The sequence below is a fragment of the Patagioenas fasciata genome, chromosome 12 (genome assembly GCF_037038585.1).
Source record: "Patagioenas fasciata isolate bPatFas1 chromosome 12, bPatFas1.hap1, whole genome shotgun sequence".
Lineage (NCBI taxonomy): Eukaryota > Metazoa > Chordata > Aves > Columbiformes > Columbidae > Patagioenas > Patagioenas fasciata.
Window position 1 is genome coordinate 6,754,171 of NC_092531.1, and position 22,859 is coordinate 6,777,029.

At 52.2% G+C, this 22,859-nt stretch overlaps 1 protein-coding gene and 1 long non-coding RNA gene across 2 annotated transcripts; one reads left to right on the forward strand and one right to left on the reverse strand.

The window, feature by feature from the left end:
* Positions 1-539: 539 nt before the first annotated feature.
* Positions 540-9,206, reverse strand: INSYN1 (inhibitory synaptic factor 1). Its single transcript, XM_065847463.2, has 4 exons — positions 9,024-9,206; positions 8,288-8,442; positions 7,258-7,982; positions 540-1,469 (listed from the first exon to the last, which is right to left on the reverse strand). Exons 3-4 carry the CDS (start codon positions 7,432-7,434, stop codon positions 798-800), a joined length of 849 nt encoding a protein of 282 aa, XP_065703535.1. The 5' UTR covers positions 7,435-7,982; positions 8,288-8,442; positions 9,024-9,206; the 3' UTR covers positions 540-797.
* A 2,346-nt stretch (positions 9,207-11,552) lies between these two features.
* Positions 11,553-22,657, forward strand: LOC139829006 (uncharacterized). Its single transcript, XR_011741161.1, has 3 exons — positions 11,553-11,654; positions 11,759-11,796; positions 21,953-22,657. It is a non-coding gene; the product is annotated as an uncharacterized lncRNA (long non-coding RNA).
* The last annotated feature ends 202 nt before the right edge of the window (positions 22,658-22,859 follow it).

A 22,859-nucleotide genomic window follows, 5' to 3' on the forward strand; every position in this document is an offset into this window, starting at 1 on the left:
AGTTTTCCTGCCAGGTTTGGAACAAACACCGTTGTGCCAGGGATGCTGGAGGGCTGGTGGTGCAAATGCAGCTCTGCGGGAGGAATTGCTGATGGGGAGGACACAGGGGGTTGTCTCCAGGACCTGCTGGTGCTTTTGGATGTTGGAGGCTTTGGCAAAACCTGGAAGCCAAAAAAAATATGCCAAGGGTGGATTTAGAGGCCCAGATTCCTTAATTTTTTAGAGTGAATCCACTTTCCTTCACCCCCCAAATTGAAGCTGCAGCTTTTGAAATGCCAAACCAGAAGTAGGGACCTCTTCAGCCTCACGGCGCCTGGGGAGGTGACAGCTCCGGTGACAACTGGGCATTCAGACAATAAAGCAGATCACACCAGCTCTTTGTAAGCCAAACAGGGATAAAAGGTCCCAAGGAGGGACGTTTGCCCTCCCTGGTACAGCCACCCTTACTCCAGCATCCCTGCATCCCCAGCCACAACCACTGGCTCTCCCCTCCATATAGGTTTCCCTTCTTTGGCACATATATACATATAATATATATGTTATTGTTATTATTTCTTCATGATGGATGGTTTATTGATCGGAAGCTTCTGTCCACATAAAAACCAGTTTAAAATTCCCTGAGCCTCAAAAACGACCGGTAGGTAGTGGGGACATTTGTCTTCTTTGCCACCTTTTCATGTCAATTTTATTATTAGTATCGATTTATTGAAATATATATATTTATATATTTATATATATATTTTTCTGTCCCTCCCCAAGAGTCCCCCCATCCACCCGCCCTCCCCAAAATCCGTGCGTCAGTTCTTGTTTTTCATTTTCTGCTTGGCCGGGATATAAGGCAGCACCGTCTGGGTGCTTTTGTCGGCTACGGTCTGGGTGCTGCTGTTCCTCGTCAGCCGCCGCGCCGAGGCTCCGCCACCGCGGCTGGAAGGATGCTTGGAAGGTGGCACCTTCCGCCCGGGTTCCTCGGGGCCATCGTCCCCCAGGGACGCCGTGCTGTCACCGTCCCGGTCGTCGTCGCAGCACAGAGCGTGGTAAAGCACCTTGTCGCTGAATCGCACCCGTTCCCGAGTGCCGGCCGGCCGGGGATGCGGGAGCTTCTGACCGGCTGTTGTGCTGCCAAACGCCTCCTCGCTGGAGGAATCCGGGGTCCCCCCGCCTCGGGGACCGTTGGTGATGGGGATCCCCCCGTTCATCAGCCGGTAATCGGGCTGGCGGGATGACGGAGGCTGCGGCCGTGGGGGCTCGGGGCCGTCGCCGGGGTCGGAGGGGGTGGAAGCATCCAGGAAGGAGCAGAATTCCCAGCTGTCGGAGAGGATGTCAGAGGCGGTGAAGTCGAGGGGTCCCAGCTCGAAGGCGCCTCCCCCCTTGTCGCTGCTGGACGTGCTGCTGGCCGTCGCCGTCGTCCAGTCATCCGGCTCCAGCTCGAACTCGAAGTCGGATGTCAGGCGGTCGATCTGGCTCACCACCTGCGGACAAATGGACGGACAGATGGGCAGGGAGGAGACACCGGACAGGACCCTCCCAGAATAACACCCCATCCCTAATTTCCTGTCGTTTTCCTCAGCACCACCCGTGTGATGAGTTGGAGCCCCGAGCAGGGGGTGAAGCCTTGGGTGCCCCCACATGCTCGGTACAGCAGGATGGGCCCTTCCCAGGGTGGCCCTGGGGTCTGCCTTGTCCCCTGGGACCTTGATGTCACCCCGAATCCTTGTGCAGGTGGTATCCATCAGTCCCTCACACTTCACCGTAGGGAGCCACCAGTGACTACCGCCCGGAAAAGGCGGCTCCGCAGGTAGAGAAACTGAGGCGGGGGGTGGAAAATCTCCCAAGCTCATGGGACAAAATACATGGGAAGGTGTGAGGGGGCTGCAGGGACAACACTGTCACCCCCCCGCCTCGCTGATGCGCTCGGTCCCCTGCTGCTGCGGCATCCGAACGGAGCCGGTGCTGTTTCTCTGTGCTGTTTCTTGGTGGGTGTTTCTCTGTGTAGATACATGTGCGGGGGAGGGGGGGGGGTTGGGGCTTTATTTTGGGTGGGAGGCACAGCATGATGTGAAAATTCAACTCAGTAGCAGTTTGAAATGTGTATTTTTGGCAGGGTGGCTGCCTCGCCCCCCCAGCTCTCTGGGGATGCTGGCAGAGGGCCTGGCCGGGCCCAGCGCTGCCAAGCAGGGGGTGGGCAGCGGCAGACAAGGAGGGGGCCCAGGGGGAACCCCTCGACACTCCCAGTATCTGTTTGTGCACCCAACTGATGCATTTTATTCTTTCCGCCCCCTCCTATCATGAGCACCCCTGGGCATCGGTCCCTCCCGCTGCTCTCTGGCCTCTCCATCCCCACACGGAGCATTTGGGAACAAAAATCCCCTTTGCTTGGCTTTTTCCAGGTGCTTTCTTCATTCATTTTTTTTTTCCTGGTTATTTGACATCACTGCCTTTCTTTCCCCGTCTTTTTTCCTTCTCTTGCCCTTCTGTACATCCCTTCCTGGTGGAAATCAGCTACAAAATTCCCCAAATAAGGGAGGGAAGACAAATCAATGGGTGATATCTTGCCAGACACATTCCAATTCCTTCTCCTCACACCCTGCCGTATCTCTGCGGGTGCCACGGTTCACCAACGGGTGTCAGACCTCCTCACCCCTAAGAATAATTAACCACAGCACATCTCTCCATAATTTTTATGCTGCCGTTATCCCATAACTCCATTTTTTCCGGCACTTTTGCTGGGGGGAAACTGAGGCCTTGGGCTCAGACACCATCCTTGTGTTGGGTGACCTCAAGAGGTACTAATACTACTTAATGGCCTCTATCAGTCCCACTTGGGACCCCCACGCTCAGCCTAGGCCTGGTAGTCCCTTCCTGAGCTGTGCTGCATGGGGACCTGTCCCCAGCCCCATGGGTGGCTTTTCTCCTTTAAGGTACATCAAAGCTGGGAGGATCCACATCAAAGTCTTGAAATTAGATAAGGTGATTGCTTCTGTTCCCAATTCACTGCCAGATATTTTTCTCCCTTTTTTTTTTCTCTGGGGGAGAAAGGGTGAAAAAGGAAGAAAAGAGCAAAAATAAAAAAAAGACCTTTCTTGGTGACAAGAAAAAAATAGGAGAAAGGGCAGGAAAAGAGCTGTCTCTGGGAAACACCCAGCTATTATTATTTTTTAATAAGGCAGCAAATGATTCTGCTGAAATCCTCTGCTAAGATGAGATCACCTCTGTTTTGACGGAGGTGATTATAACACCAAGTTCGGGGTGAGCATCTCCCTGGGGTTCCAGTTGGGTCCCTGTCACCCAGGGTCCCTGCTCATCCTCATTAAATGGACCCGGCTGCAGTTTGGGCTTGGTGGGTGCCGGGAGGTGGCACGTCCCTGCCACCGCGCACAGGGATTAGTGTCACATTGGTGGTGGCTCAGTTGGAGCTATTTTTAGGAGCATTTTTTCTATTTTAAACGGGTGGTGGTGATAGCAGGGGGGGTGTTAAATACCTATGCGACACTTGGCACCTGCTGAGGATTTAAATGTAAAGTAGGATTTGGTGTTTTCTCCCCGCTTTTTGACGGAGAGGAATGGATGAATCAGACCTGGGTGGTTCAGGCTGAAACTCCAGTGATGCTCTTGTCCCCTCTGTTCCCCTACAAGCAGGTGATGAGGGTTGGAGTGTCCTTGGGGTGCCATAGGGGTGACTGAGAGAGGACATGTCCCCATCCTCCCTCACCTTTAGGTTTTACCTCGTTGCAAAGAGCCACCTTTTTTTGGGACAGCAGAACATTTCTGCTCAAAACAGCGGGAAAATAGGGAGCAAAAATAATTCCCCTTAAACTTGTGGGTGGTGTCACCAAGGGGCTTCATCCCACTGCCCCAGATTGGGTGTTTTATCTTCCCAGCTGAGGCAGAGGTTGAACATCTGGAGCGTTGTGTTTTTAATGAGATTTTTGGCTATCGGCTGCAAATCAAGCAGGAAGGTCCCTGGCTTGGTGGCTCCAGCTGTTGGCCTTGCTGTTTCCTAGCGAGGAGCTAAACCTCCTCAAAGCTCAAAAAGATACTGGAGAGGTGAGGGACAAGGTGGGAGGACAAGAGGGGACGTCAAAGGCTCAGTGGCCTTTGGCAATGCAAATATTCCCGGGGGTGGGGAAGGAGCTGAAAGATGCTGGGATCAAAGTGCATTTGACGCCATTGCCTTGGACATCAGTTCCTCCCTCCGAGGAAGAAAAGAGCCTCTGGCAGAGCCCCTGCGACCCCACAGCCAAACACTCCCGGAACAGGGACCTTCTGCATCTCCCAAACCTCTCTCTGGCACAGACAAGGTGAGTAAATATTTAATAAGGAATAAATGATTAATTGGAGCTCGCAAAGAGGAGCTGGGTTACAGGGGCCTCTCTTCCCCGAGCTAATGCTTATAAATGATCATGCCGTGGATCTTGGGATCATTTGTAAGATCATCAGCTGCTAACTAGTTCAAAAATCATCACGCAGATCTCTGAAACAGGTTATTATTAGAATAATAAGCCGCCTTCTTGCTGTGAACTTTCCCAGGCATTCCCAGCTAATCATGACATTATTAAGGTATTTATTATCATAAGGGGTTGCAGGAAGGATTTTCCTCCTGCTCAAGGCTTGGAGGGGACCCCTCAGTGCTTGGTGGGACCCCCCTTCTCTCGTGTCAGGGTTATAGCGGTGATAGGACCCATCCCATGGGATTTAGGAGAATTTGCACATAGGGAGACTTGCATAGAGGTTTGGTTTTATTTCCCACCTCTGAATATACCCCAGGGGTGGTTTCAAACCCCCAGCACTAATCCAAGGGTTGGAAAAGAGCTCAGCCTTGCGGTGAAGATACCTGGGACCTCCTGGAGCATCTTTTCCTTGTGGCATCACCCGTATTCCCACAGGAAGAGGTCGGGGCTGGCAGCATCGACGGAAGCGCCTTCCCCGCCTGCCTCTTGCCCGCTTTCTGCTTCCAGTGTGCCTTTTCAATCAAAGCTTTTAATAATAATTTTCCCCACACATAATACAGCCCTGTCGTGGAGCGCTGGGGAATAATTATATACACAAAAGGGAAAAGAGGGAGAGTGGGAGCGGAGAAACTGGTAAAACAGCATCCTGAATCGAATGGACATCGGGAGTGACAGCCACCAAGTGGGGACTGTTGTGGGGAGCTGTGGATGGTGTCTGACCCAGGGTCCCTCCGGCATCACGCAGCGAAGGGCAAAGCAGAGGAGGTGGCTGTAGGGATGGACATTTCTGAAGCCTTCATGGCACCTCCATCGGAGAATACACTGATACTGCAAGTGCCAGGGCTCTGTGGGCACTAATGGGGTTCAATGATCCCAAGCAGTCCCTCCTGGAACCTCACCCATGAGTTCATTTAGGCTCAGGGCCATCAGCCTGGGGCTGCAGGGTTGCCTGTCCCCAGCCTTGTCCCCATGCTCTGGCCCTCACCTCACCACAAGCAAGGTAGACAACCACAGGGACTTATTTGTTTTTATAATTTTCTCTTTCAGCAATATCCTAGAGCTTAGGATTTGCCAGCCTCCTGTCTAGCACGTGCTTTTCTGGGTGGGCTTGAAAGATTTCCACATAACATGTTGCCATCACACTTGCTAGAAGTGATCTAGAAGACAAGGGGTTGGATTTCCAAAGACTCTAGTGCCCAACACCTTCTGGATTTGGCAAAAACCAGACCTCTGTTTCTATGGAGCTGCTGGAGCCCAGTTTCTCCTGGTGGGACCAGTGTATTTTAGCTCTGGAGCCTGCTCTTTTACTGGGTTTGATGCTGTTTTGTCTAAGTATAAATTCAACCAATTGCTGCAAAGTTATACAGGTATGTTGTAGTAGTTGTGGAGAAGGGTTGAAGTTTAGGACCCACCTTGTGATGGGGACCTCGTGGCTGACCTGGTTTTGTTGCTCCATGACATGAGGAACAGTTCCAGGACAGCTATGGGATCCATCCTGGGAGGTCACCAGCATCTAGGAACATGCTTCCCACAATGTGTCCCCAGTGAATGTGTCCTCAGGCCACCTTCTCCTCTTGTCCACTCTGACACACGCACACAACATGACTTGGGCAGCCTACCAAGGATCCTGCAGGGATGCTCAAGGTCCTTCTGACCCTCAGAGCTGGATGGGGACCCCAAGGCTTGGTGGGAAACACAACCCAGCCTCAGTTCTGAAACAGTAAGAGATTTGTCCCATCCCAGTCGTCCTTAGCCCTCCGCACCCTTGGCAGGAGGGATGCTCGTAGGATCGTGGTGGTCCCATGGGCTGAACTGACACATCCTCACTTTCAAGGCCTCTTTAAGCTCCTGACCAGCATGAAGTGAGCTCAAGCTAAATGGAAAATAGCTTTGCCTCCTGATTATTACTAATATCACTATTTTTAATCCACCAGAGATTCGCCAAAGGGGTTTTGGGCTTCCACGTTGACATTGTGGGAATCAGGGGGGCTTTTTGCTTTGAGTGGCCAGGTTTGTTTTCAGCTGCAGGAAGCCACAAGAGGAGGAAGGACAATCTCTACGGATGATCTGGCTGGGTTATGTCACCTGCATAGATGTCCTAAATTACTAGCCCTGGCCAGCTCCATTTCCCCTCCACATTGGAGATACGTTACCCAAAGCCTTGGGCCCCAGAAGTAATAAATTCCCCTCCAAACCCACCCTGCAGTGCCACTGCACTGGGAGGAAACTCCAACCACACTTTATATGTGTGTATATATATATATATATATACAGGGTTTTTTTTGCAGGAGCAATGGACCCCAATAGCCAGGCTATGGGACAGACTTTGGCCCCCTGCCCAGCCCATGGACCCCATAATTGCACCCCGGGATGACACCAGTATTTTCAGTGCCTTCTGCAATGCCCAAATCCCTGTTTTGGAAAGGGGCCTGAAAAACAGCCCCCAGGCAGAGCAGAGCCAACTCCACGCCTGCCGCACAGCACCAGCAGCCCCAGTGTGCGACCCCATGGTGCTTCTCCCACCACCAGCACCCACGGGGTCGCTGCCTCGGCTGGGCCACCCAACTCCAAGCAAACCCCAGCGTCAATGTCAAGAGCAATTTTACAAACCACAGCTGTTTTTTTCTCCCCTCTCTTTTTGAAAATCCTTATTGCAAACCAGCCGGGCTGATGGGTTGTGCGTTCTCAGCTGGCTCTGCTCCCCCCAGCCCAGTCCCAGGGGCAGAGGACAGACAGTGGGACACAGCACCTCCATTTGGGACCAGCAGCTCCCACAACCCGTTGCAATGACACCCTGGGGCATTCCTACCTCCCGGAGCTCCTTGGCCACCTCCTTGAGCTCCTGTAAGATGCCTTCCAGTTGCCCAATCACCATTTTCATCCGATTTCGGATCCTTTCCCTTTCACAATTACTCCTGCTGCTGCTACAATTGCTGCTGCTGGGGTGGTCACTGGGCTGCCTGTCCTGGCAGGTCTGGGTGTCCATCCTTCCCTACCGGCCTCGGTTCCCGGCCCCAACGGCTCTGTCCATCCTGCTCCCCGCTAGCCGGGTGGCCTGGCGTCCGCGCAGCCCCTCTCGGCTGGGGAGCTTTCAACATCTTAACGTTCCCCTGCCTCCAGGAAAGTCCCAGCCGCACGCTCGCCTCCCTGCGAGGTCGGGGGGCTTCGGTTCGGAGTGGGGAGCAGGGTCACGATGCACCATGCGGAGTGGGGAACGCTGCAGAGAAGGCTCAGCCGGCGGCCGTGGGGAGGTGTGGGGTGGCCATGGGGCGAGTGGAGGAGGTGAGCAGGGATTCACCTGCCTGCTGCGGTGGAGCAGGAGGAGGAAGAGTCGCTCAGATGTCCCAGGAAGCTAAAATCCAGCGGCTGCTCCCCGATGCCAGGGAGGCGGACGCGGGGCTGGATGCCCCCAGGGAGCGATGCTGCTCCCTGCGTCGGGCCCTCGCTCCGGGATCGCCAGCTCCAACGCTGGGTGGTTGTGGTGAGGGGTCTCCCAGCCCGACACAGGCGTCCTGGGGAGCCCAGGGTCCCCTCCTGCAAGGACAGACAGACAGACAATGTGAGGGAGCCATTCCTTCTGCAGCTGGGAAGCTGAGGGGGGGCTCTGCCCACTCCCTCCTTGCCTTGGTCACAGCCTTGGCGTGAGGACAAGCCCCCGGGTACCTCCTCAGTAGATTCCCCTGAGTTGGGAAGGGGGGGCAGGTTGGAGCCTGGCACTGACCCTGGTACCCCTCTTTTACTCCCCCCGAGTTTGAGACCCAGAGACTCAGTGCAGTGGGGTCTCACGGACCCAGATGAATGGATAGAGAGACAGACAGACATGCATCTCAGGAACTTACTGTTGTGATCCAGACCCCGTTTGGCTCCAGTCCAAGCTCTTTCTTGTCCTTTTTCCTCCCCCTTCTCCTTTTCTTACTTCCTCCTCCTCCTCCTCTTCCTCCTCCCTCAGGGCTATTGCGTGGCACAAGAGGACTCCGGGGCCACTTTCCTTTGGCTGTTGTCAGAAGGAGTGAGACGTTACCAGAGGTGACAGCCCGCCGTTGGGGGAGGGGGGGTGGGCGGAGACACGTCCCGGGGGACCCCTCCGCTTTGGGAGGGGTGTCAGACAGCGCCGTCCCCACCTCTACCCTCTATTCCCGGTTCAAGCCCCAACCCCGACTCGGCAGAGGAGAGGGAGGAGAAAAACCCACCTTGCCCCCAAATGCCCCCCCCACTTCCCGCGGTGATGGGGGGGGTAAAGCAGCACGGGCGGAGGCGGAGCAGGCTGGGGGGGCGCATCCCCCCAGCTCGGGGGTGCGCACAGGGAGCGGGGGGGGTCCCGACATGCTCGCGTCTCCATCCCAGGTACCCCCATCCTCCGACCCCGGTACCCGCATCCTCCGGGGCACCGGGGATGGAGGATGTCGGTGCCCGCGTCTTCCACCTCCGGTACCCGCATCCTCCATCCCCGCATCCTCTGTACCCGCATACTCCATACCCGTACCCGCATCCCCGGTACCCGCACCCCCCCCCCCCTCCAGCCCTCCCCGGTGCCCCCGCACCCCCGCACCCCCCCCCGGTGCCCCCGGGACCGACCGGCAGCGGCGATCGCGGCTCAGGGCCGGCCGCTCCCCGGGCGCCGGGCGGGTGGAACGGGGCGGGCGGCGCCCGGCGCCCCGGGCTGAGCCATGGGGCGGGCGGAGCGGCGGTGGGCGCCCGGCCCCCACCGGCCCCCGCCGCAGCCTCCCCGCGGCTCCCGGTTCGGCTCGTCCCGGTGGTTGCTGTGTCAGAGAAAGGGGCTGAGCCTCTGCCGGGCGGGGGGAGCTTAAAGGGGCCGGGAGCCCCTTTGCAAGGTGAGGAGCGGGGAAGGGGGCAGCGCTGGGGGAAACTGAGGCAGGGCTGGGAGGGGGTGCCTTGCTTGGGTGGGGGTCCCTTGCTTGGGGGGTGGCTGTGCCTCAGTTTCCCCGCTCTGTTCCCCCCTCTAAATAATAACCTCATTAAGGCTGGTCACTTCTGAATGCAAAATGCACACGCATCCCTCCTCTACTGCCGCCCCAAGGGGCATATTTGGGGTTAATTTCTGCGGGATTTGTAAAAAACACCAGTGCGTCCAGGGTGCAGGAGAATCATTCTAGCAGAGGTTTTTACTGCAGAACTTGCCTGGGCAGGAGGAAAATAATAACCGTGGGTCTGAGTGTGTGTGTGTGGGATCTGGTGTGGAGGGGACCAAAACGAGGGGAACGAATCAGCCCAAAGCGGGGATCCATCCTGAGAAAATCCAGCCAGCAATGGGAGCAAGGAGAATTTCTTGTCCTAGAGCTGAACCGCGACAATAGGTAGCAATCTCAGGTCTGCGGGAGACGAGACGGTGTGTGCGCATACGTGTTATTTATTGCCTCCTACCGGGTGCGTTCGAAAGTGCTGAACACACTTTTTGGCGTGGACCTGAACTGACTCATCCCTCAGCGAGCAGCTCATCGCGAGGTCATGAGTTGGGGGCTCCTCCGATTCCCGTGGGATGTGCAGGTCGAGACCCAGCGCTGGATCCGTGGGATGGCAGCAGTGCTGGGGTGCGTGGCGGATGTCAGCGAGCAATCCCTCAGTGCACAACTTGATTATAATTATATTTTCCAGGGTAACCGCATGGCCGGTGGGAAGTTTTCAGCAGGAGCCTCCTCCGTAAAATAATTTCCACCTAAAGCTCAGCCAGGCACAACGTGGTCACCCGGGTCCCCAGCGCCGATGACACTCTCTCCTCCTCTCCCAGGCTTTGATTTCCTCTAATAGCAGGTTAACAGCAGCTCACGCTCTGCCTCTGCCGTTAACCAGGCAGAGACGAAAATCAGTGGGGATATTAGGACAGTAATTTGGGGAAAGAGTGGAGGTGGCAAAAGTGAGATGGAGGTGCTGCTCCTGGGAAATCCACCTTGGACTGGTGATGCAGGACTGGGTCAGCTCTCACCTCCGAATGCACACAGCAGGTCTGGGGAAGGCAATAAAGGTGATTTTGATCAGAGGAGCACTTGAATAAACTCCAGTGGGAAATAAAATGAGCGAGTGAGAAGTGGGCTGGGGAGGAAACTTGCTCTTCCCACCTCCCATAGGTATCTGTTCATCGTCCCTGTGATGGGTACCAGCAGCCTGAGGACTTCGGGTCCAAGCCAGGTTGATATAAGGTGCTTGAAAATACCCGTTTTCAGTGCTGGAGAGCAGGACTCTGAGTGTTGGCGTGGCCCAGAAACCCGCCTTGGAAAGCCTTGGGAAACCTAAGGCAGCAGAAATGTCCCTGTAGGGATGTCCAGAGCCTTCAGTGTGAGGTTGAAGGCTGGAGCTGTGTTTCCTACCACCTTCTGGAACCCTCTGGATGGAGATCCTCAGGGGTCAGACCCATTTATTTGCTACTTTACAAAGCCTGAATTCCCCCCAGTGAAGAACTCAACATCTTGTGTCCCTTGTGACTGGTCCATGTTGCCCATCTCCCTGCCAGACATCCCCTTCTAATCCATCCCACCTTCCTCAGGATCTCCCAGAGGAGCTGGGGGGGCTCCCCAAATGCTGCCCAGCTTTGGTACCCACTGATGGAGGGTCAGGGTGTCCCCACAGGAGGGGCACAGCCAGAGCGTAATGGAGAGAAAGAAACAGTTTAATTCCCACCTCCCTAATCTCTTTCCCTCCCTCACTCTACAGTCTTTATTTATGCCTTTCACTAGATCTGATTTCCCAGGGATTTTCCCATTCCAGCAGGAAAACTGCTGGAAGGGGATTTCTCTGCAAAAGCTTTCGGCCTCACAGGCAGTTTATTTTCCAGGCTGGTTCCTGCGGGGTGGCTCTCAGCTCAGCAAGGCTTAGCAGGGCAGCCCCATGGCAGGGGGTCCCCTCTATCACCCCAAAATCTCCCTTTGGGTCCCTAGAATGGAGCCGGTCCCCATTTTCATGCTGCTGGCAGGTGCTCTTCGCCACCGAGCCCGCTGATGTATCGCTTCCCCGCCGTGACTCACTGGCACAGATGTAATTTCTAATTAAATAGCGATTCTTTTCAGAGCCATTTATTTCTGTTTCTTTTGTATTTTGATTGGAGTGTCAGTCAGTTTTTCACCAGTTTGTCAATTCCTCTTTCCCTAAAGATTAGCTAGGGGAGATGTGAGAATACAGAAATACATGTTAGCAGCACCGAGCCCGGGAGCAGCTCAGGTCCCAGCCGCCCAGGGAAAACCCACAGAGAATATGGTAAGAAACTGAGAAGGAGAGAGAAAATAATCCCCCAAGAAGCCTTTGCTTTGAGCAGTGTTTCAAAATCTGCTTTCTTCCCCATTTCCATTGCTTTTCCACAGCCCGCAGATCTGCGATTCCCATCCTGTGGCAGCAGACGGTACATCCCTCTGGGAGAAACATCCTTCTCCTGGATTGACTTGTTCCTTGGGCCATTTGAAACACGAGGCACGGAAATTCATCTCGGAGATGCTCCAAAATGTGGTCCTGGATGCTGGTGTGGGGGTTCCCCTGCCTGCTGGGATTTTGGCTCCCTGGGGCAAGGGCTGGGGTGAAATCAAAATCCTCGCTCTCAGTGACAAATAGAGATTTTTTTGGTGAGATGGCCCATGATGGGCTCTTTTTGGGGGTGAGGATGAGGTGGTAGAAACCACCACCGGTGTTGAGCAGTGATGGTTTCGCCCAGCCAACGTGCTCAGGCCACATGTTGCAGCCAGGTGATTTCAGGTCGACTTGTTGCTTTTAAGTGGATAAAAGAAAAACAGCCTATTAAAACGGAGTGGCAATGTGGGTGTGACCCGTGAAACCAACCGTTCTGGTGGGAACGGGACGTGGCAAAACTCACAACTGCTTTCCAAAGATGCTTGCAAAATGGGAACCTTCTCCCACCCTGAGAAAAACGTTGTATTTTAGAGAACTGGGGTATCTTGATGGATATTGTATATCCCATTGTGTAGGGCTGTTGGCCTGTGTTACACTGACTTGTCCAGCTCTTGTATAAAGCATCAACCCATCTGACAGCCAAACAACCCCAAAACCACTCAACCTCCCTCCCTGAGGCTTTTAGCCCAGACACATCCCACCTGAGGAGGGTGGGACCATCAATGTAAAAGGATTCAATGAGGGTGGGTTTTTTGCTGTCTGTTTCTTGGCAAGAGGAGGTTGTCCTCACACAAGCTGTGGTGGAGCTGGCACCGATGAGCAGTGAGTAACCCCAAAGCAGGGCTCTTCTCCCTAGGATTGGGTCCTTGGGGTTTATTTCCAAATTCTTTAGAGGCCGTGTGGTCTGAGCTTCTTTTAATGAAGCTTTGCTATCGCTTTATTAATGGGGCTCCTGCTGTGGGGTTGGAATGGGGCTTTGTGTGGCCCCCTCCACCACCACATTAGCTGAAAGTCCTGTAGAAATGTTGCCTTTTTCCTTAGTATTTAACAACTTGGTCTCAGATGGAGCCAGGGAATCCTCATCATTTCCACCCTGCCCTGGGGTTTACCCCTTTTCTGAGTGGCCAGAGCTGGGAACACGCTGTTTTCATGGGTCTGGGTGTCTCTGGGCTCAGGGAGATGTGTCTGATGTGCCTGCACACCCTAATTAAATTCTCATTGGGGAAAGCGCACAGGGCTGGCGTTGAAGTATGAAATGAAGTAGGCAGGGAGTAGGGAGAGCAAATATTAGCGCTCTTAATGGCCTTTTGTTTTACTAGCGAAACCGCTATTAATCACCCCGGCGAGGGGAGCCCAGGCTGCTCGGGGATGGTTTCTCTGTGCAAACAAATGAGCAGAGGGGAGAACTTTGAGTATCCTGGATTCTGTGGGTGTCCCAAATGCGTGTTTTTGGCTTTGCTGGAGAGATAGAGGTGTCTTTGGGGGAGGGCAAGAGGCTCCAGTGGGGATGAAAACCCTTGGGTGATGCTTTGTGCTGAACGAGCAGGTGGCATCAATGCTCTGTGCCTCAGTTTCCCTTTGGTTTCTGTGTTTAGGCTGAAAGCGCTCCAGGAGAGCAGGGAAGGTCTTGGGAGACTGGTGGCGAGTGCACACCAGGGTTTGGGGTGGAAAAACGTGATTCTGGTCCTTAGCCTGGACTCAGAGTTGAGACCCTGGAAAGCACCTCCTGGGGCCAAGCATTAAAGGATATTTTCTGCCTTCCTCAGCTTGTCTAATTTGGAGTTTCACATGCTACGCTTGAAGTGGAAACCTTTCATAAAGGTGCTGATTTAGAGTGTGGCTCAGTAGGCCCTGTGCTCCTCTGGGTCCCGAGGACCAGGGATGCAGCAAAGCTGGGCTTAGAGGAGCCCCAGCAGCGGCCAAGGGCTGTGGGCCAGTGCTGGAACTCAACAGCAAAATGGATTTTTCCAGCTGCTTTTCAATAAAATAAAAACAAACCCAAACCCTACCCAAATAAAAGCCGAAAGGAAAAATAAGCCTTTCCCCAAAGCTTTGGAAGAGGGTTTTCCAGCTTCCCTTGCACTTTCCTTTCCCTTCGAGGGATGCAGCATCAGCAATGACGTTCTGTGAATGAAATGCTGATTTGGCCCAAAATTGCGTATTTTTTTTTTGCTTCATTTGACACCTGCCTGGATGATCATACCCCAGCAGGATGGTGCTGGGACAAGGGACGTCCTTGGGACCTCTGGGCTCGGTCCTGTCCTTGGGGAGACCCTCTGCGAGGAGAATACCAAGCAGATGGACCCGACCTGCGCCAAGGGGACCTTGTGCTAATCTCATTTTCGCGTGCTGCAAAGTGCCTGCATTCAGGATTGGGTTGACTCCTTGGGCTTCATTTACATTTTGAAAAGCCTTGTCCGTGACCTTATCCAAGTTTCTGGCTCTCCTTCCTCCGCAGTTCTGTGGGGGCTGAGCTGTGCTGTGTCAGAGATGCTCCAGTGTGGGTTATATATTTATATAGGAAGGATAAGATCAGTGGGTTCAGGGATGTGCTGCTTTGTCGGCTTTGGAGTTCCCAAATAATTTTGGGGACTGTTTAGTCTATAAAAGCAAAGTTAAATTTGCAGGGCTACATCTGCAGGGGCCGGTTGAGCACGTCAGTGGTCCAGGTAGAGCCCGACCACAGCGATGCTCGCTGAGAAGACTTGGATTGAAGGATTTCTTGATGTTTCCTGATAACTTCACCCCTGATTCTATTCACTTTCTCGTTTATTTGGATCATTGTGGTGCTGGGATGTGGAGACGGAATCTCCGGGTGCTGTATGTGACTATCACGAGGGCTGGATGTAATTACAGTGTCTTCTCCTGCTGGGCTGGTATCTTGGTGTTGAAACTGGGAACGTGAGAGCTGAGCCCTGGCAGGGGAAAGGTGACCTTGCTTGGGAAGGTTTCCCTTTCAAATTCTTCATGATTTATGGTGTGCGAGGATAAATAATGAATCAGTGAGGCCTGTGGCCCTGGAGGGTGACAGTGTGCTGATGCGGTTGGTTCTGGGGTAGGACTTAGGATGGTGGAAAAGCTCTGCCCATTTTGACCGCCGCTGCCTCCTTCTTATTTCACTGGTCAGAAGCTGTTGTTGCCTACCTGCAAATATTAATATTAATGAAGTAATTAATTACTGCTCCTATCTCAGCAGTGCCCATCCCCATGGTGTCTGAGCCATCATTGCTGTTCCAGTCGCGATCAGCTCGTTAGCCAAAATAGAAATTTCTATTGAAATTGCTCTCAAACTGCATCTTTTCTTTTGCAATAGGAATGGCAAAGCAAAATCACAGGGAGTTTCCAAATGCAAATCTCCTTTTCTGCGGCGGTGGCTGGTTTAAACGCTGCAGCGAAACGGCGCTGGCATCCTCCAGGCACTAACAGCTCTTTGAAACTTGGACAAAGGGATGGAAATTTGGGGATTGCCAAGCGTTCCATGGGGCTTTTTTTTGGGCTGAAATGTTTTTTTCCTGGAAAACTTTGCCTGTCTCTGCTCTAGGGCCCCGCTCAGCACGGCGGATTCGCAAATGAAAATCCTTTAAGCTCAGTAATAACCAAGGATTTTGTGCCTTGGGGCTGGATGAGTTCACTAATGTGAAGTATGAAAGGATATTAGAGACCCCAAATGTTATGGGGGTTGATATTTTTGGGGGGAGATGTATTAAATCTGCTTGGTTTCATGGCAGGATTAATCAGCAACAGGCAGAGCTGCCAAAGGTGGAAATTCTTGTTAAAATGTGCTTTTTCACGTGTTATCCATTGATTGCTCTTGCCAAGGTAACCTTAGTAGTTAGAAAATATAAAGTGTGAAATTATGCCCTGGCTGTGGCTTCACATGTGGCTGCGTGCTGGACAAGGTTGCCCAGCATGGCCTCATACAAGGTAACAGAGCATCTCCCCTGACACATGGGTGGCTTTAAAGGCCAGGAATAGCTTTAAAAGGAAGCTCAAAACCCCATTATTTTCCTTCTTGCAACGACAATTTATGTCTCAGCCTGGTCCCCTGTCTGCTCGGGGCATCCCTGGGCAGGCTGGGAGGAAATTTAGTGCGGGATTCTCCAGAGTAAGGAGGATTTCAGCAGCGTTGGGTTTCCATGGCGACCTGTGCAGCATCCCTGGAGCCAGGACCATGCACACCCCAAGATGCAACTACCTGGGAAATTAGGGAGGGAAAGAAATAGCTACAGCTTTGCTGAGTCACTGCTGGCTTGTATTTATAGGCACTGGCAAAGCTCATTTTGGGATGCTAATAATATATTTTGTTAATTAGAGGCCGCAGCACAGAGCTTCTTGCCTCCTTATTCCCCAAGCTAGGGCTTGTTAAATAAACAACTTGTGGTGCTTTTGAAGGTAGGGGGGAAAAAAAGCCAAGAACTGCCCCGAAAGTCTCCCATGAGCTGGTGGCGGGGAGGAAGGGACTTGTGCATCCCTCTGGGATTTGGGCTGTGACCCCGGGAAAGCGCCTTCCTGGCACCTTTTGGACATCACCCTGCACCCAGTGATGCAACCAGGCTGGAAAACCAGCATTCGCTCTGGATTTATTCTTCCCAAGCTGCAAGGAGCTCCTGTCCCTTCCCTTGGGTCACCCCGTGCTGTTGTCCCCAGTGCCACCTTCACTAACCCCCCCGGGAGGTGACAGCCGCAGGAGGGGAGGCTCAGTGTGGCTGTTCACGATTTGCAGCAGCTTTTAAGACACAGCGACAGTTTTGCATAAAATCTCCTCCAGATGAATATTTCAAATGGACTTTAGTGAGATGCTAATGGGTTTTCACAGTTGATGAAATTAAGGCTGTGTTCCTTCAAACCTTGAAGAGCTGACTTTCAAGGGCTTCTACATTTATTTATTTATTTAAAATCTTGCTGCTTTTATTTTTTTTTCCCAAGTCTTGCTTTAAAAAGTGTTCATTTTGGTGCTACCTGCCCTGGTGTGATGCTCCTAGGGAAGACCTGTGGCGAAGATCATCATCTCAGCCCATGGGAAGAAATCCAGGGAGCTGCAGCAAGGATTATGTTGTAAGCCTGGTGGAAAGGGCTTTGTAGCCCACAGAAGTTCAAAAATTCCCAATTTCCCAAAGAATTGGGGAACCTGCAGGGCATGGGACATCCCAACGGGCTGTGGCTGCCTGGGGACTTCCCAGCTGCTTCCTTGCTGTGGTCATTCAGAGTTTTCCAAAGCAGCTGGCACACGTTCCAACTTTGGTCTCCTCCTTGTTCAGAGCCTTTTGGGACAGGCTGAACAAAATACAGCTGGCTGCTTCTGAGCTTTGGGGAAAATAGATTTAAATAATTCTGTGAGCAGTTTATTTTTTTGCCGGAAGGTCCTCTAAGGGATGGGTTGCTGATAGGAAACCGTGAAAAAGTGCCCTGAACCCCACAAATGCTCGTTTCTGCTCTTGGTGTGTTTAGAGAGGATCTGTTCCTCCTCATGAGCTCCAACACAGTTGCTGAAAATGCAAAGGATTTAAACCTTCACAACTTGGGAGGGATTAGACAAATTTTCCTGAAACCTTCTTTGCTTCAGAGATGATGGTGAGATGTATGTGCCGTGCCTGAAACTTCAGAAGACATCACTTGAATCCCATGGGTCCAACCTTTCCGACTCAAAGACATTTGCTGCAAGGCTTGGCTTAGCCTTTGCTCCAGTCTTCAGGAAGAGCCAAGTGCTTAAGTATAGAAGAAACTGCTGTGGCAGTTGCATCCCTCCCCTTCTCCTAGACAGGGTGGTGTGTGTTGTTTTATTTTATTTTGTATTTATTTTTTATTTATTGGTGAGTTTGCCAGTCCTCAGCCCAAGCACCACATCCCCTTCAACGCTTTTAATTTGCTCCTTCCCTGTGCTGTGTGTAAGGACCAGACCTGCTCAACCCTTTCTCCAGACACAGGAGCTCCCAAAGCTGGGCAGGCAGGTCCTCAGGAGACGCCCCTAAGGTGGAAGATCATCCCATTTCCACCTTCTGATGTTATCAGCACAACACTAAGGCCAAGCAAATAAAATCTTTGCTCCTAAGCCATGTTGCTGGCCCACTTGAGTGGGGGGCTGTGATTTGTGGCTGTGGCAGCAGCTCTGGGCAAGGGGAAGGTTGTGAAAACATTTTGAAATTAGTTTTTGGGGTTTTTTTTAAGCTTCTCTGATCCAAGAAGCTTCAAGCTTTTTCCTGCTCTTTCCCTTGAAGTACCATGCTCCTCCTGCTTGCTGCAAGGATGGAAAAGAGGGGAAGAAAAAAAACATCCATGTTTTGAGGGGCAGAAGTTTTTTCCCAAAATGCCCGAGGGCTGTCAGGACTCAGCATGATGGTGTGTTCAGCTGCTTGGTTTCCTTCTCTTTTGTAGGTGGAATAAAAACCAATGTTTTCAGCGAGAGGAAAGCTGAACAGTGATCATTTAGGGGACGCACAGTTGGGGTTGTCCGAGTGGATCAGAGTGTTGTGTTCTCCTTTCCCCTTCGAACAGATACACAGCATTGTGCCTGCTGCAGCACAAAATAATAATGAAAAAAAAGAGCCCAACCAAATGCCTTTTCAAAGGAAATAATCTTGTGTGGTTCCTACCTTGGGAGGAAGCTTGTTCCCTTTCCTTCCCCCCAGTAAATGCCAGTGAAAACAGCCTGTTCCCCCCAGAACAGTGTTTCCCAGCAGGGATATGTACAGAAAGGAGGGGTTTTTTTGCTGGCTCTTTATCAGGCCAAGTTAAATCCTTTGGAAAATGTCACCTTATGTGACTTTGCAAGGTCTGGCCAGGCTGATGGTGCCAGGGAGCAAAGCCAACCCCTTGGCTGTGCCTGCTGGGTAATGTCACCTGGCTGTTGTGACCTTGGCTCCGGTGTCGGTGGGACGCGCTGCTGTCCTGGGTGATGTAGAGGCTGGGACATGAGCAGGTTAGTAAAGCTCTGGCAAGCCCAAAAATGTAAAAAATGACTTTAGTTTTGCCTTTGAGTTGCAGGGGAAGCAGGATGCTGTGGCAGGGGATGCTGTGTGCGAGCAACATGCTTTTCTCAAAATCCACATGTCTCAGGGGAAGGTGCATCTGGTCCATATGGGATCAGCCATGGAAGGACCAAGCTGGGTTTTGTGGCTGCCCCAAACTCTCGATCATCCCAGAAACCACCCCCTGCCCTGTGTTGTTCCCCCGATCTCTGAAATTGTGGCTGTTTTCTGCAGCCCCACAGACTGGTTAAGAACTCACGGGATATCTGCTGGGGCTTTGTGGCAGTAGAGGAGGTTAAACCATGGGATTTTGATCATGTAGCTCTTGGATTATCTGCTTGTGGATCAAGGGGCCAAGCAGCAAGGCTGTCGATTACTTGTAAGGGTTTGGGAGGGGATTAGGATTTCTCAAAGCTTGGGCTTGGGTTTGACACTGATAAGAATGGGGATAGGTCAGGGCTGGATGTGGAAACCAAGCAAGACCCATGTAGGTCATGGTCCTCCTCTGGCTCAGGAGAGAGGTGGCAGCACCTGGGTGCTGGGGCAGAGGGAGTAGAAACTGTTGTGGTTTTAAAGCTTCAAATTAAGTCTCGTTCCTCCTCTCTGCCCGAGCCCTCTTTTAATGGGAACATGCGGTGAAGCAAGAGTGGTTAAAGCTCTCCTTGCGCTGGGGCTTTTGATCAGGGGAGTATTAATTACGTTTGAAAGTGAAGGAGAAAGCTTAATGAAGGGGAGATCAAAGGGAGCAGCGAGCAGGCTGAGTTCCAAACCGTGGCTCACCGTGGGGGCTGCTCTGCAGGGGCTCACCCCAGGATCTGTGGAGAAGGTCCTTGCCCTCGTCTGAGCTGTTGAAGGTGATGGGGCATCTGTCAGAGGCTGATCTCCACCGTGAAGCACCCTGTGGCGTGACCTTGGCTGCCAGCCATGCTAATCGTACGATCAGAGAAGCGATCGTTAATTATTTAGCTGGGGAAGGGTGTGGGGCTTTGCAGCTCTTGGGTTGCGCTGGCCCAGAAACCCAACGTTGGCTTCAAGGAGGATCTGCAGCCCACAGGCATCGGGCAATGCCTTGGGGCAAAAGAAGACCCAGGGAGGAGGGAGAGGTTAAGCTAAAAGTCCATATTGACACAAGAACAAATGGGGAAAACCTGATCAGGAATGTGTTTAGGTTGGAAATGGGGAGAAAATGTACAGAGGATGGATGTACAGCCACCGTGATGGAGAGATGCTCTTGGGGACACTTTGTCGCTGTTGAGGACCAGGAGCGGGTATTGCCTCATAGTCTGTTTGCTACTTGATGGAACAAAAAGGCAAATATTTGCCTGGATGAATTGTATCTGGCCACGGGGGCTGCTTGAGTAACGAACTGCTGACACACAGTCCATGAGCTGGTAGGAGCTACTAGCAGCACCATCTAGTTGAGAAGATGATTTGAGCAGTGAAGGTACTGAGATGACACCTGGGGTCATCTCCAGATGTTGGGCTTCATTGCTGGGATATGTCCACCATCCTTTCCCCACCCCTGGCTCTCCCATCACAGGTATCTCAAGCTTCAGGAAAACTTTTCCACCTCTTGCTGTCCCTCCTTAACCCTCAGTTTTCTCCTCTCATCCCTCCTGATCGCCTCGTTGCAGAGCACGGATTTGCTTTGCCTTTAATCAGAAACTCCTCCTTGATGTGTCTTATGTAGTTTGTTGTCTTGGGCAGGCAGGATTCCCCCAGGAGCTGTATATTTTTAGTGCCCGATATTGTTTTAATCATAGCAAGGAGTGCTGCTCGGCAAATATTATTTTGGGATGTGCAAAATTAGCGATCCTGCTGTCAGGGAAGAATTGGATGGCAGCTAATGAGTTTGGAAGCACAAGCTGGGGTGGAGAATCCACCACGAAACCAAAGCAGCTTAGAATTTTCCCTCTTCCACCAAAACTTTATCATTTTTTCTAATGCCCAGTGCTTTTATCAGAGATGGACAAGCCACTTCCCTCATACTTTTGCAGTACAAGTGGGTGTTATTTTTTGTAGGACCTGGTTGATACCTGCCTGGGCTCCCTGGGGGCTTTATTCACCATGTGAAGTCCTGCAGCATTTATCTGGGTTCTTCCTGCCTCAACCCATGGGGCAAAGGGCTGTCCCGCTCCTGCAGCCTGAGAAGCTGAGCAGAGGGTGACTTTGCCTTTGGAGGGATCTTCAGTTCTCAAAGCTGAGCAGCCCTGGCTGGGTCAGTCTCCTCCACTTCTTGAGCCTTAGGAGGGTTGTTTATTTCTGTCCTGCATCCTCAGAGCCTATCCATGTAATTTTTTGGGAGCTCCTACATCTTAGCCCAAGCCCTGAGTGGGTATATGATTGAGGCTGTTTGACAGCTCAGTCCAGCCCTGATTTTCTTCCAGGGGTTCCTCTCGCATTTCTACCCAACTACTGATTGTCTTGATAGTTCTGAACACCGGCATGTCCAATTCTGGGCTGAAACTGCCCCAAATGAAAAATTTTGGCTCAGACCTTCGTGGGTGCAACCGTGGGCTGCATGCTGGCTTTAGGGCTTCCCCAGCTTTGTTTCCTCTCCAGGTGCTCCACAGGGCTGGTTCTGCTGGGGTGATGATGCTCTAGGTGAGGATGGATATGTAGAAGGGCCGTGATGGGTTGCATCTCTGTGTTTGATCAGCAGTGAGGCATCGTGGCCACGCATGATTTTTTTTTTAATAGCACAGGTTCCTCAGCCTTGGCTCCTTCTTGTCCAAGGAATTTTGCATCTTCATGTCTCAGGATTTGTGGTGGGAAAGCCCCATGCTGGCCATGTGCCCGCAGGAGCATCACCTTCTACTCAGAGGTGAGGGATGCTGCGTAATCCCATCCCAAAGGGCTGACCTCTCGCAGCAAGAGCCCTGCTCGCTCCTGCCCTTCTCACCACCTCTTGCATCTGGAGAGGATGGCTTTTTATTACAGCAATTTGCAGAGCCGGTGCTGGGGAGAAGTGCTTTTGAAATATAATTTGCACATTAGCTCCAGAGCCCACTTATGGTTTTGCTGGGAACTTGTGCTGAAGTGATGCTCTTGCTGGGGAAATGCAGGGGTTGAACAGCCCCGAGGATGCATGCAGAACCTGGAGCTACCTGCAAGTTCCTCTTGCAGCAGAATTAAGCTTGTCCTGGTGCTTGAGTCTGATCTTCAGCTGCAACCTGTCCTTCATCCTAGGTCACCAAACCTTGGAAAGTTGGAGCAGGACATTCTTTCTTTGTAAAGGTCCTCGGCTGCAGCAAGGGAGAGTGGGGAGTGACAACAGGGATTGGCACCGGATGGAGCTACCTGGAATGGGACACCCTGGAGCAAGCACTGCTGGTGACACATGATGATTGTTTGCTCTTGACTCAACCGTCAGCCCACGTCTGTCCTTGTGGTATGTGGTTAAGTCCGAACGACCGGTGCTTTCAAGCAGTTTTGAGAACATCGTGGTAGGTCTAGACCTTGCCATTGCCTGGGTTTTTCAACTTAAAGCCAAAGAGGGAGGGAAAAGGCCTGGATTTATGGAGCTGGCCTCACTAAATGACCCTCAAGTTCTTAATTTACAAAATGCCTCTTTACACACAGCTCAGACCTTCACCAGGCTAAATCAAAGCTGTTTCTTCAGTGTTTATTGGCATGATTTAGGGTGCTGCAGCTTGCTGTCAACACGGGTGGCTGTCAGCACAGTGAACTGGTTGGATCTTTCTCTGCTGGAGAGTGTTTGCTGCTGCTGTCTTCAATGCAAAGACCGAGGCCATTGATTTGGAGATGAGACTCATTTTCCTGGAGACAGCACAAGGTCAGGGCAGGTGCTCAACACAGGGCAGGATGGGGAGCGGAGCTGCTGGGGACATGGTGTCAGTCACCAGGGAATGATGCTGCGGGTGGCATTGGGCCAGTTTTTACATAGGTGCCCATTGGATCTGCAAACACTTTGAGCTTGTCCAAAATTCACTGATTAAACAAAAGCTGCAGTCACAGAATCATGCTTTGCTGCCCTCCACTTCATTTACAGGAGCAAGCTGGGGCAAATGGCATTTTTCCCATCTCCAATTGGTCCAAAATGCTCAAAGTTGAGAAAACTGTGCACAAAACAACT